General features: G+C 36.5%; 1 protein-coding gene across 2 annotated transcripts; it reads left to right on the forward strand.

Moving 5' to 3' along the window:
• The first annotated feature begins 5,170 nt into the window (after positions 1-5,170).
• tbx2a (T-box transcription factor 2a) lies at positions 5,171-13,088 on the forward strand. 2 transcript variants are annotated; one of them, XM_039662225.2, is made up of 7 exons: positions 5,171-5,907; positions 6,641-6,908; positions 7,553-7,699; positions 8,313-8,389; positions 8,473-8,648; positions 10,204-10,802; positions 11,816-13,088. In XM_039662225.2, the coding sequence occupies exons 1-7, from the start codon at positions 5,549-5,551 to the stop codon at positions 12,251-12,253; spliced, it is 2,064 nt and encodes a 687-aa protein (XP_039518159.2). In that variant the 5' UTR covers positions 5,171-5,548; the 3' UTR covers positions 12,254-13,088. The 2 variants fall into 2 exon arrangements, with proteins under 2 accessions (XP_039518159.2, XP_039518160.2); XM_039662226.2 differs by having other exon boundaries at positions 8,485-8,648.
• Positions 13,089-14,762: the final 1,674 nt, after the last annotated feature.

Here is a 14,762-nt window from a genome sequence, read left to right on the forward strand (position 1 = left end):
GTGTCGGTCTGTCTGTGTTCATGAAACCACCAAACATATCAACAATACAGATAGTTCCCACAGAGTAAGGTTTGTTGCCAATACAATACCACAAAAGCACTCTGAGAACAATGTTTCCATCAGACTTTACAATATGAACACTCCTTATAGTCCTGTAGCCCCAACTGAAGCCAAGGTACCCGTGTTTGTATTAACCAGCCAATATAAAACATTCCTCGGAGAGGTGTATAATGCTGATGTAGGGTGAGATTGACCTGCAAAGTTAATACATTCACCTTACAATCCAACCCAGAAGAGAGCTGACTCTCCCCCACACTCCCTCCAGCCTTTGATCAGTGGTAAGGCTCATCCCAGAGGCTGGCTGAAAGAATGACCTTTTTAAGGCATCCCAAACATGTTTCGCCACTTGCCAATAGATGAAGACAAAAAAAAAAAAGGACTAAGGAAATTTTGATCATTGCCAAAAACACAGCAATATTTTACACGAACTTAAAGGCCATTATCAGAACAACAGACATTGTATTTCTCTGGTTTCCATAATGCACCAGTGAGAAGGAAAAAAAACTGCTTCCTTCTGAATTTATATACATTTATATATGCATCATGCAAAGCATGACTCCAAGGATGGCTCAGTTGTTCGATTTAAAAATACTTATAAATAATAAAAACTAAGATGGTCAATCCTATTTTGTTGTTAAGCTTAATTGTGAAACCCATAACATTGCGATGTAGGCTTTTGAGCAGGCCTTCTTGAACTTTTATTGTATCTTATTTAGCAGCAAATTTGTCAAAGTCACGCAAATACATGACCATCAATATTCGTCTGTGCACAAATGGTCTTACACCTTATAGCGCGTAATCTGCAGATCAACAGGTGACCTATGCCCAAACCGTTATGCTTAGATCAGATTTAAATTCCAGAAGAGTTAGCTATAGAAAATGTCAATTATCGGATAGGTGTCACTGTTTTTTTTTTTTTTTTAAAGCGTTCAAATTCGTGTTTTTGTTTGTTTGTTTGTTTGTATGTTTGTTTGATTTTTTGTAGACGTTAATAATGTCAATTTAAATTATTTTAAATTATATGTTTTTATAATGTTTAGCCATTTTTTGCCGTCTTTTACATTGGTGAAATCATATTTCTTTTGTTAAACATGAAAAGGAATCAGTAAAAATGTATTCTTACAATAATAAAAAAAAACGTTTCAAAATGTTATTTCCATTTTTCTTTCGAATGAAGGGTCAAAGACAGGACTATAAAAGTTCAAAACACGTTTTTTTATTCGACAATGGGACGGAGTAGCCTAGACGATCTATGTTGCTGTCTTCTTTTCTTTGTGTGTAACATTTTTTGAGCACTCGAAAAACATATTGATCAATTGATCTTCTATTTCACTTGATCTTCTATACTTGATGGAAATAATTCGTTAAAGAGATTCAACCATATTTATAAGTTTATAAGCAGCCCATCTTTACATTTAGGATAGGTTCGTGCTTGTAGGCTACATGTTTGCAATAAAAAAATCCCCCAAAATAACAAATTTCATTGATCCTTGACTTGATGGATATTGGAAAAATAGGCTAGATACTTCCAGTAGATTATGATATTGTATGGATTATTGGATGTGAGGATGTTGAATTTTTAAATGCTGAATGTTGTCAGATCTTTCTAGCACGGTCGTTAATAATGTGGCTCTTTGGCAATAATTCGTAAATAAACTCTAAAATCTTAATAAAAGAAATACTTTTGAAAAGATCACATCTGTTTTAAGTAACATCTTGCAAAGTCCTGGAATAGCACACAACCGTACTATATTATATTAATTCTTATATGTTTCAATCCGTTTCTGTGTGAGTGTTTGGTTTGGATGCTGGATGAAAGGCGTGTTTGTGTTTACAAAGGACAAGGAGTACATTAGTCATATAGATCTAATTATCATATTTTATTTCCAGTCACTTTAATATTTCAAAATGGAATATTAAAACTAAGCGCCGGTCAAGTAGTATATGTTCTTATAAGATTGTCTCTGCTCGCAAATCTTTTTCTTTTGTATGTAACATCGTTTTCTTTTTTTCTAATTAAATCAAAAGAAAAAGAAAGTTTTCAAAGTTATATAGAGAAACAATACAGTGTTATTTATAAAAAATAAAAAATAAAAAAAACACAGATTTCATGTCATTTAAGGTGTTAGATCACACGTTTGCTCTCAAACATTATGATCAAAGATTATGCATGTACAATCCTTACAGAAGATCATTTGGCATTATGACACATGACAAAAATAATAATAATAAAATGAAACAATTCGACCTGTTTTAGCGCATCCAACTGATGATGGCTTAGAGAAATAACATTTTTTTTCTTTCAGTTGTTTGAAACTAAATGTATTCTTTTAGAGATCACCACATGTTAAAACAACAACTTACGTTGTCATTTATAAATATCTAGTTTTGGCCTTTGCATCTGGCAAAACATCCAGTCTATGAAGAACGACAATTTTATATTTCATGTGGTGACAGAAAATGCACCTATAACTTCGGAAGCACTAGAGAAGAACGGAGGAGACAATGTGAAGGAGGGGTTCTGGGCTGTTCTTGAACCGGAGAAATATGAAGAACTTTGACAGGTCTTAAACGGTCTGGCGCCAAGAACTTGATCCACAGGATAAATACAGCGTTTGGAGCATTTTGTGGGTGATGCTGTGCAATGGTGATTGCTATGGCTTGCAAAACGTTTCGAAAACAACATATAGGCAGGAAAATATATGATCAATAATATGATAATAGTTTTCAAACTTATTTCATTTAACCAAAAAGACCGCATTATAGCCAGTTACGTTCTCAAGACTATCGGTTATAGGCTACTAAATAAATGTTGTTTTATGTTCGAAAAAAAAAAAGAAGAAGAAGATTAGAAAACGTTTGAAAGAGCGCCCTTAAATAACACCTGCATTGTGGTACACTGGGCCTCGGCGTAAATTTACCAGAACAAATAAATGAGTTGAACTACTACATGGACTTTGTTTATATAATTAACTCGATGAGTATATATACATGGTAAAATCATTAACTTGCTTCATGCGGGGTTAATCTGTGCGAACCTCTTTTCAACATATTGGTATATAAACTAAAGTAAACGATGTGATTGCTCAACATCGTCAGTTGTGGCTCGTTTTTATTTGAAACTCTTGACAAACTCCCAAACAGGTAGACGAAAATAATTTGTATGTAATTCATGTTATTTTTTATTATTATATTAATTCATACAGGCCTGCAAACAACAAGACACATTTTCTAAAAAAATAAATAAATAAATAAAATTAAAGATGTAGGCTAATAAAGAAACTTACAAAATATATATATATATTTATCAATAATAAATCAATTTCTTCTCATATACAAATAAAATATAACAATAAAATATAGTAATTACAGCATATAAGTCCAAATACAAACATCTGTTGTTGGATATTATATATTACCAATATATTTTGAACAATTCGAAATCCACCTGCGTTCATCATTCATTTCATACGAAGCTTGCCCACATAATAAAAGTAGGCTATCTCTTACCAAAGACGAAACATGTTGATACGGGATGATCCAAAACAATAAATGGATGTCCTTCTTCTTTTGTTCAGCGATATCTTTCCAAGCACACTCGACTGAAAATCCTGGACTCGTAACTCGCACTCCCGTTCAGAGCGGCTTCATCTCTGACAGTATCAAGTCAGACGCAACCTGTGTCTCCCTCTCAGGACAGTCCTGCAGCTTTGAGATCTTCAGTAGGAAGTCATTTCTGATGTTTACACTGAGCATTTTAGCGAATGAAAGGAGTTAATTGAAAGGAACAAATCAAATGCATTTCCTGTTGACATTGTACGGGTTTACATATCTCTGAATATTATGTGGATTAATGCCATTCATTTTTTTCTCTTTTTTTCATTCTACATTTGTCAAAGTATAGCCTCAGACATCGATTCAAACACAGGAGATAAATCTCCCATCCCTGGACTTTCACTAGATCTAATTGTTGAAAGCGGGAGCGGCCACAAAGAAAACATTTCTTTGGATTTTTCTCAAGATGTAGGCAAAGCTTTGTGGAACACCGAGTGGATTGGTGGACGCTGTTGGAGAATTTGGGGGTAAATATGAATTGACAGGGGTAGGTTCTTATTGTGGGACTCCAGCCGGCTGGCGCCAAGCGCTCTTTAACAAACGGAGTCCCACTTAATCAAGGATCTGTTGACGAGCCTCTTAAAGGTACACGACTGCTTATGGAGCTTTAAAGCTCAGATTGTTACTCTGCTGTACCCTGTCGGCCGATTTAACGTGAACTAATCTTGAACAGTTCTGTGAAAATGAGGCTCGAGGTCTTGTTTTTGGCTACACAATAGGCTACCCTGGTCATGCCTCGATTTTGTTGCACGCATAGCCTATTGAAAAAAAATAATCATAAATAAATAAAATATGTATTATAGTAGCTACCTCGTTATTCCTTACATTCCGTAAACCGTACAAATTCTCTCGCTGAAAATTTCTTTCCTTTTCGCTTTAGAAGCACTCTGCTTTTAAGCGACCATCAAATTCTGAACAAATATCGCTTGGAAAAATAGCTAATATCCTGCAATATACTCTATCCGCTCGATTTAAGATCAGTTAACTGTGTAAACTCCTGGAAAGTCGTTTTAATAAATAAACATGTTGTTTTATACATTTGCTAAAATAATTTTCCGAAAATGCGTGTTGCTATTATTAAACACCATTTAAATAGCAACAGTTTACTAAACATATAAATCATTTTGGCATAACATAACCTTTAAAATGTAATGTCCAATATATATCTTAAAGGTCGACAAAGGAGCATAAACATATCAAGCATGTACACGGTCCTGAAACTGATCAAACGCAAGCCGGGAAAGCATTCTCTTACCCGGCTGCGCGCAGCCATGACCGCCGTTCCTCGGTTAGGTTATGCGGGGGTGGGGTTTCCAGATCCTTACTCTGTCATTGGTTAATATTTTATTCTGTTGACATGTTTTCTTACTGCGAATGCTTCCGACACCTTCTAGCCAACCCCCCCCTAACCCCCCCTTCACGATCTTGGCTGGAGCTGTCAAAACCACGCCTATGGAGCTCTACAATTGGTCCAGAATGCGTAAAATCTGCAATCAAGGCGGTTTGGTTCATTAGTACGGGGATCCAGTGAGAAGGGACATGTAAGTCAGTGTGGTTAGGGAAGAACCTTCTAATTCTACATCAGTGCTCAAGACTTGCACATTCTTATTGGGGCTGCTTTAGATATAGTGGCTTGGACAGTAGGAAAGCTGTAAATCTACACCGAAGTGTCAATGTTGCACTTTTGAAGGATTTTATCACTGTGCTGCAACTGGACATCATCGACGGTAGTGACATTTCCTACCAGTCCACTCCAACTACTGAAACCACCGCTTTCTTTCAGTTGTAGAGGGCGACAGACAGTCGGACTTACGCGAGTTCAAGGCGCAGTTTATTTTAGAATATTATTCCATCTGGCTTTTTGGATGCACCGATGAGAGATCCAGTTTTTACAGCGAACGCTATGGCTTATCACCCTTTTCACGCGCACAGGCCGGCCGACTTTCCCATGTCAGCTTTCCTTGCAGCGGCTCAACCCTCGTTCTTTCCAGCGCTCACTTTACCACCGGGTCTCAGTAAACCACTGGCGGATCATGCGCTCTCCGGCGCGGCTGAGGCTAGCTTACACGCGGCGCTTGGACATCACCACCAGGCGGCTCATCTCCGCTCCTTCAAGAGTCTCGAGCCAGAGGAGGACGTTGAAGACGATCCTAAAGTTACATTAGAAGCTAAGGACCTTTGGGATCAATTTCACAAAATTGGAACCGAAATGGTCATCACTAAATCAGGAAGGTAAGGCTTTTATATATTTGTTTATTTTTTCCTCGTATAGATCATAACGATGTTCATGTATTTCACTTGCAGCTTATGTGTTTAAATGTTTAGTAGCCTATAATTCACTATAGAAAACATAATTTAGTTCGAAATGAAATAGGCCTGTATTGCTCGCTAAACATGCTATGTTTCATAGGTCAATCGACGGCACCGAACAGAACTCAATCTATTTCATGTCTGTAATAACATTTGCATTCGTTCTGTTATTAAGATTATTATAGGCCAGAAACTCGTCTGCCATAAGCGTAGAAGTTAATGTATCTGAACAATGTAAATATTGCGCTGCAAGAGGCGAACTACTTTTTAAGAAGAAGAAAACACACACACACCGGTCATAATTTGCTGTTTCTTCTTCCTCTTCTTTTTTTTTTTTTTTTTTGTATCAATACCTACCCGAAATAATTAAATATAGTAAGGATAAATGGGATAACAATCCCTTTGGCTATAAATACTCATGTAAAATATTAGAAAATGTTTGCAAGGATATCGTCTGGTACTATTGTGGTAATAGCTTGTTAGCCTTTGCCAAACGACCTAGACATGAAGGACATTCATTTTGTGTTTGTGACGGAAAATGTAGCTGAAATAGGCTACATTTTGAACTCATTTTAAAATGTCTTTAAAACATTAAATATATACTTTGATGAAGAAATTCGGCCCCAGATATGACTATGTCTGTTTCGTTCCACAGGAGAATGTTTCCTCCGTTTAAAGTGCGTGTGAACGGCCTGGACAAAAAAGCCAAGTATATACTTTTGATGGATATTGTTGCGGCAGATGACTGTCGGTACAAATTTCACAACTCTCGATGGATGGTCGCGGGAAAGGCCGACCCGGAGATGCCCAAACGAATGTACATTCATCCGGATAGCCCGGCCACGGGTGAACAGTGGATGGCAAAGCCTGTTGCTTTCCATAAACTCAAACTGACCAACAATATCTCGGATAAACATGGATTTGTAAGTTACATTACATTTTCTGAAACTGCATGTTTGTATGCAAATGTAAATAGTTTATTATAGAAACTAATAAGCTGATTTCTCAGGTATGATTTCTGTTTCCTTATAACATGACAAGGGGATACTATAAAGTTATCTAAGTGATCAAGAAGCAAAGATGATTACGGAATTAAGAATTTAGACATTTAAGGTGCATTGGATTCCAAACGCGTTTTCAGCGTCTGTCGACTAGCCTAAACGAAGCATGAAAGAGCAGTTGCCGTAACATTAAATGCCATGGGGCAAACTAAGTCCCATGATCGACAGTGTGAACCAAAGATACGATTTTCACTCCAGGCTAAATGACTATACACACATGTATATCATTTAAATGGTAATTTAGAATATAATTTTGTTAGCTTTCGATGAAATAAATAAATAAATCGCCCAATTATCCAAACAAGGCCTCAACGATCACACCGAAAAATTCTCCCATTATTACCAACAGCCTACCAGGCATTCTGCTCTCATAAAAACCACTACACTTTCAATAAAAAAAAAATGTAAGAAACATTTACAAGCATGTTTTTATTTACTGTGCAGATATTTCGTTTATGTTTGTGATACCTGATTATTAATGACCTGAAATATTTTCTATTTTTCAGACCATTTTAAATTCAATGCATAAATACCAACCCAGGTTTCATATCGTTAGAGCCAACGACATTCTGAAGCTCCCTTACAGCACCTTCAGGACATATGTATTTCCTGAGACCGATTTTATTGGTGTCACTGCATATCAGAATGACAAGGTAAGTAAATACAGCACTTAAAAGCAATTTACATTTTAAATGTTTGTAATTATCCGTTGTCATATTATTATTATTATTATTATTATTATTACCGAGGTGAAAGAGAGAAAAAAAAAACTTTTTCTGTGATGAATAGAGTTGATTATAATTGGGATGACAGCACACTAGAACTGGTGGCGCTATGATCGTAAAGTTTACTGGCCAGTTACAATCAATACGGGCACCAAGTCGCTTTAAAACGTGATTGGAATCAAATGTGACCCCGTAAAAATAAAAGGCTTGTGCGGTGTGAAACTACACTAGGCTACATCACGTGAAGTCACAATGAATTCGGTAGAACAAACGAAAGTAGGCCTACTCTAAGTTGTAACAATTCAGTTAGCCTAACTTGATAGGCCTAAACTTAATTCACAAAACAATTAATCAAAAAGCCGTCGTGGATATATCAGGACAGATTTTACACGTTTTACATGTTTCATATTTTATTTCACTATTATTCGTTTGCTTGAAAAAAAAAACACAAATTATAGTTTCAAAATAATTTAGTGGTGTTAATTTGAAATTGGTAAAGCATGATCGAATACAATAAATGCCATGTCTCTCTTTTTTATAGATCACACAACTGAAAATCGATCATAATCCATTCGCAAAAGGATTCAGAGACACTGGAAATGGAAGAAGAGAAAAGAGGTATTACTTCTAAAGTTTTGTTTAACCATCGGAAATGTAAAAAAAAATTACACTATTTAGGCATGACATGAATCTAATTTCAGTTTAATTTTCAGAAAACAGTTAGCCCTGCCGTCAATGCGCATGTATGATGATCAGTGCAAAGATCGAGATGGAGGAGATTCGGACGCTTCATCCTGCGAACAAACTACTGGCAGGGATTCAGTTCACTCGCCGATTGGATCAGCAACAAGTCCACTTAAATTCAACAGATCCAGAGGTAAAAACATGCATTGTGATGCAATTTCCGTCATTCAGTGGAGAGTTTCATGTTTACAGTATAGCTAATTGTTTGTTAACAGCAACAGCATTCCATTTTTGAATGGAATTTACATTGATATTTAATGTGTATCATGTAGAATTCGATAGGCCTATTTTTGTTGATTAACTTTAGGCTGCTGCAGAACATCAACTATTTAAAGCTATACTGAAAGAGAATGAATTTATTAATATGTTTAGAGTCAGTTGCCTGTAAGTTTTTTAGTAACTGTCAGTTTATAGATGGATGGCAATGTTATTCAATGTTATTCATCACTTAAAATGTATTGCTTTTAGCATGAATAAATACATATTCACTATATACATGGCATACCTTAACAATTGAAGATGATGCATGTTATAAGTAAAATATATAAAATGAATGAATTGCTGAAAATCACACAATTAGATCAAATCAGCCATAAAAATATAAAGTAACTCCAACAGCTGCTTTGTAACTAGCTGTACTGTCAGGTTCACACAGTAAAGGAATGCAGTTAATTGAATGTGCAATTACACTTTAAAAAGTGATCAGTTGACTTAACTTAAAAAAAAGTGAGGAAACCCATTGCCTTAGAATTCTTAAGTAAATAAACATCATACATAAATAAATAAAAAAAGTTATGTCAAATTGTCAAGGTCACACAACTTAATTATTTCAATTATGCATGAAGTTTATTACTTAAAAAAAATGTCAAGATAAAGAGTTTCTTCACTTTATTTTAAGTTCAGTCAACAGATCACTTTTTACAGTGACACTGATTTGTAAACACCCAGTCTGTTATTTTATTACATCTGATTAATTACTTAAAAGTGCAGATAAGAATTAAGGGACTTTATAAAACTATTTCAATACCATTAATCGTTGTGAATGTTCTTAGTCTTTATATATTATCATGCATTGTTGCATTTGAGGCGTTTAATGACATATTAATACATACATCTCACTTAAGATATGATCCATGTGTGCAAACTGTATTGTACTTCCTGATTTTATTTTTTATTATTTTTTCTTTGAACATAGCTTAAACTATTTTATGACTAATTTACAGATGAATACTGTATTATAAAGTTTGTGTAATGTATTAAGGTATTTGTGTATTGTGTAAATATTGTCAATTTATATGTTATGAAAATAGGATCAGTTGCTAAGAGTTATATTCCTCAGGGCACGTCATGATATATAAACAAAGTGCAGCAGATATAGAGAATGTCTCATGCGCATGCTTTGGGTCTGCCAATTTGTCATCTGAGTTTCATCACGATTAATTAGGAGCTCATTAAAAATTTTCCTTCAAACTGTCCAAATCTGAAACGTTTCATGAAGTCATGCTCATTGTGCCATGGATGAAAACAGAGGAAGTAGTTATCATGGAAAACATCTCATCCTACCCTTGTGAAATCACAGGGAGTAATTAAACAGATTTTTTTTTTTAACTAGTGGAATTTGTTAAAGAAAATTGTTTTTGGTTTTATCAAAAGAAAAATCTGATGTGCTTAATATACGTCTTTTCCAGATGACAAAAACTGCGATGAAAGCGATAACGAACTAGACCAACACGATGATGGAATGATCAGAGTCAATAGTCCGGATCAGAGACTACGATCACCGTTCAGCCCACGTTGCGAGGACAGAGTCAAGGACAGATCTAACCTCGAAAAGAAAAGGGACTGCTCGGAATCGAGGAACGAGAATGATTCTGTCTTCAGCATCAGGAACTTGGAGAGGGACAAACTGGACAGCAGGAATTTGAAAGAATCAGATACCTCCAAAAAGGATGCAGACTCCTTGGGCCCAGTCAAAGATGGCTTTTCCCCACTGATGGTTCAAACAGAGAGCCCGTCGCATTTTAGCGCAAGTCACTTGCAAAGTCTAGCCCTCTCTGGTTTACACAATCAACATTTCTTTAATCCACTGAGTGCAGGACAACCACTTTTATTTCATCCCGGGCAGTTTGCTATGACTCCAAGTGCTTTCTCAACTATGGGCATGGGACATTTGTTAGCCTCAATGTCTGGAGCAAGTGGACTAGAGAATGGAAGCCTCTCCTCCCAGAGTACCAGTTCACCCAACCCTTTCCAATTCCACTTATCACAACATATGCTTGCATCTCAGGTATGATGATTGTATATGACTATGGCCTGTAGCTAACAAAATGCATTTCAAGCCTATTTTTCTAATGTTTGCCAGCAGAGGTTATCACAGAGTCCAGAAGATAAAATAAATAGCTTAGCTTAGCTAGTATTTGTTGTAAATCTGTATTTTCTGCCGTAATTTTACATTTGCAAACTGTTTCATCAGTTCTGTTAAACAATGTAGGCGCTGCATTAGGAATCAAGGGAGATTGGTGTTTATTAGGGGTGTAACAATACCCTAATGTCACGATTCGATACATATCACGACACTGAACTCACCATACAATATTATTGCAATACTCAACTCCATGACATTTGATAAAAGGTTAACAAAAAATGTACTGTTGATTAAAATGCTATACATTTGATATTACGTTGGGGGTGTAAATGAAATGGTGGCACCAGAATAAAAAATATTCATGATTCTGAAGCTGAAAATACAGAATTATTTTAGATTAATATGCTTGCACTCTGTCACTGACTTAGATATATTTAAAAAAAAAAATGTTGGCCACTTTTTACTGAAAACAAAACATTTGGCCTTATCAGGACCCACAAATATTCCGCCATTACATTATACATTATATTTAACATTATATTAAAGTAGTTTAATGTAGTACTGACACTAAAACTCTGTAAACCTGAATTTTTTCACATGAATTTTCATTTGGGTAAATTATCCACGATACATTGTCACCATCCACGATACATGGATTTTTTGCATTGCGATATATTGTTGTGACATATTGTTACACCCCTAGTGTTTATGCTTGGAGACAATTTTTCCATTATTTTATCACGCAGTAAACGAATGCAGATCTTTGCTAACCGCGTTCAGCCAACATATGTTCCTTTCGATGGTGTTTTGCGCAATAGCAACACATTTAATTAATAACTTATCCTGTAATTATCATATTTCTTGACAAGCTGAATTTAATTCTTAAATTTGGTCTGACAGTGAATTAAAATATCGTGTTGTTGTTTTATATTTAGGGCATCTCCATGCAACCGTTCGGAGGATTGCTACCCTACCCGTACACGTACATGGCTGCTGCCGCAGCGGCGGCTTCTGCTCTCCCTGCCGGCAGTGCCGCGTCCACCCTCAGCCGGAACCCCTTTCTCTCCAGCACGAGGCCAAGGATGCGATTCAACCCCTATCAGATCCCCGTGTCTATTCCTCAAAGCTCCGGCCTGCTCACCACCGGAATACCCAGCACTCTGAGCGCGGAGTCAGAGTCATCGAAATCAGGCAGCAGGGAGAGCAGTCCCATATCTGAGCACCACAGCCATAAAACCGGAACCGGCCACAGCTCAGGATCTCCCAAATCTTCAGGGAAGGATTCCATCAACGAACTGCAGAATATACAAAGATTAGTAAGCGGATTGGAGAAACACAGAGACGTGTCACCCCGTAGCGATTCACCAAAGTGACCCCATGAACACTACCGCGTACTCTTTCTACATAACTATGCTTCATTGAAAATGAGTTTGTCGGTTGAACGTTTTGGCTCAGACAATGGAACATCCCCTATCATTAGGCGATCACAACACCTGGATTTCGACGAGAACTGTTACATATTTACGCCCCCCTCTTTCGGATCTAAGCATGCTGATTTCGCTCATCCTTGATTTAGCGATGAAATCAAATTATGAATGGAATGTTCTTTAGCTATTTGAATGTGGATGCCCATTTTAGGCTCACATTCAGTGTATAAAAGAAAAGAAAAGAAAAAAAGACTGTAAACAACATATGAGGATGCTCATCCTTTAAGTCGCCTATGTCTGGGACCTTTCTTTCTAATTATTTATAATAATAATAATAAAAGTAACACGTATGTAAATAAGGTTAATTGACTGAAGGAGACAGATTTTAATTTATTCAAAACTGTACATTGGTGTGTAAATAGTATTAGGTCTCAATTTGTAACATTTATATATTTTCCCATTTACAAATAATGAACATTATAGCGCTTGATAGCAGGAAACCGAATGTGTTATGTTTGTGATATCCTGCCAGATAAGTAAAAGAAAAGCCACTGTAAATCTAAATCTCTGGTGATACGTTATTCATGTGTAAATTCAACAAAAGATGTTTAAATGTAATGATGGTCCATAGGCAGGGACAACTCAGGTTTCTTTCTAATCTTGCATTGAGAAGGTTTCTCTTATGAGAGCTGTCTGTTTAAACATCTCGGTGCTGGATTTTCGGGTTAATGAGCGATTTTGTTGCAATTTCTCAGTTAAATAAAACGAAAGTGTTCATTTAGTCTTTTGTATTACTTCATTGATGTAAATACAGGACTGTAGCTATTTAGGCTATGTATGATTCCATGTAAATTATGAGAATTACGTTTTATTTTCTGTAGCCTAGCTATTCGTCATTCTTGATCAGACCACTACCTGAGCAGTGTTTAATGACATTGTTTTACGATGCATTAATCTTGCAGCTTTTTGCCGTGCATGTGTGGGTTGGGATCAAGTTAATTATTTTATTTAATCTAACAATTTCGTCGTGCTTATATAAAATAGTCCTACATTACTGTAAAATAGTTAAACTGATTAAATTGGTTGTGCGACGTTCTGCAGTTAGCTTAAATGTGATGTAGGTGCGCCATCTGTTGATCGTCGGGATGTAACCTGTTTATTGACAAATGTTGTGACAAATAATACCATAGCACATGTACGACTCCAAGATGTCTTATAAAGAGCACTTCGTCTGGAAAGCGCTGTGTACTGGTAGGCTAAACAAAAAGCCAGTTTTACATTTATTCTAGATCATAAACATCTTTCTATATCAAGAGATTTTATAAAGCCCACATCTTACAAGAAACGTCTCATTGACGTCTTGCAGATGAGCAAACACTCTAAACAGCTTACGTCTTCCAGATGAAAACACACATCAAATACACGTCTCTGCGATGTACGTCCTAGCCTATCTCAGTCATGCGATCTAATAATAAATAGGTTAATGATTTCTGATATGTTACAGTATAAAGACAGATTGGCAATGTCTTTAAAACATTTTCATATGTTCACCAACTTGAAAAAGCACATTTGTGTTAGGCTATTGCTTGTTACAATGTTTTGTTTGTTCTGTGCGGGACTTTTCTTAGGTGTGTCAGTCGTTAAGTCTTCACCTGTTATATCTCTACTGTACTATTATGCCCGGGGTGGGGGAGGATAGGCAGTCGAGAAAAGTGTCACCGTCCTGGTGGAAGGGTTAATCGCCTCGGCAGGGACGCCTCGCAGCCTCAGCAGCAGACAGTCCTTTGTTCACAATCCGGCGCCTGTCGCCTGCCTGCCGGCCACACAGTCTCTGCACACCCGCGCACAATGACCGACGGGATCTCCAGAGTCCTGGCTGGTAATTAGAGAGCCCCCTCGCCTCTTTTCTTCTCTTTCTAAAACCATAATCACAAAACTCGTTTTATTGAGAGGCTATTGTTAAATTCTGTTACGTCCAATTAACAGAGCCAAATTCTCGACCTTGTACTCTCATGGAGAAAAAAATGTTTGTCTAAAACAATTAGTCAGTGACTGATCACTTGGCTCCAATAGCCGCCCCACCGATGAATGAGTGCGTCTATCCCTCTGAGCGCTTCAAACGGCGGATTTAGTGCATGTTTACCACATTTTAACAAACAGTACACAGATAAAGAGAAAATTATTAGTATTGTAGTGTTTTTATATGCCTATATAGCTTTTTTTTTTACATTCCAATATGGCACCGGGCGGTGAATTGACAACAACAAGCCTACAGCTTTATCTAGGCTATCAAACATCTCACGAAAACTAGGCTAAATGTTTTGTTCATTTTTTTTTTTCTTTGCTGCGTAACAGTTGCACAGGAACAATTATTGACAGATATTAATTCCTTCTCAATGATAAAACATTTGGTGACCATAAACTCTAAACGTATATAGCCTAGTTGTTTTCTTGG

Source organism: Pimephales promelas, chromosome 4 (assembly GCF_988280905.1).
Source record: "Pimephales promelas chromosome 4, fPimPro1.hap1.1, whole genome shotgun sequence".
NCBI classification, from domain to species: Eukaryota; Metazoa; Chordata; class Actinopteri; order Cypriniformes; family Leuciscidae; genus Pimephales; species Pimephales promelas.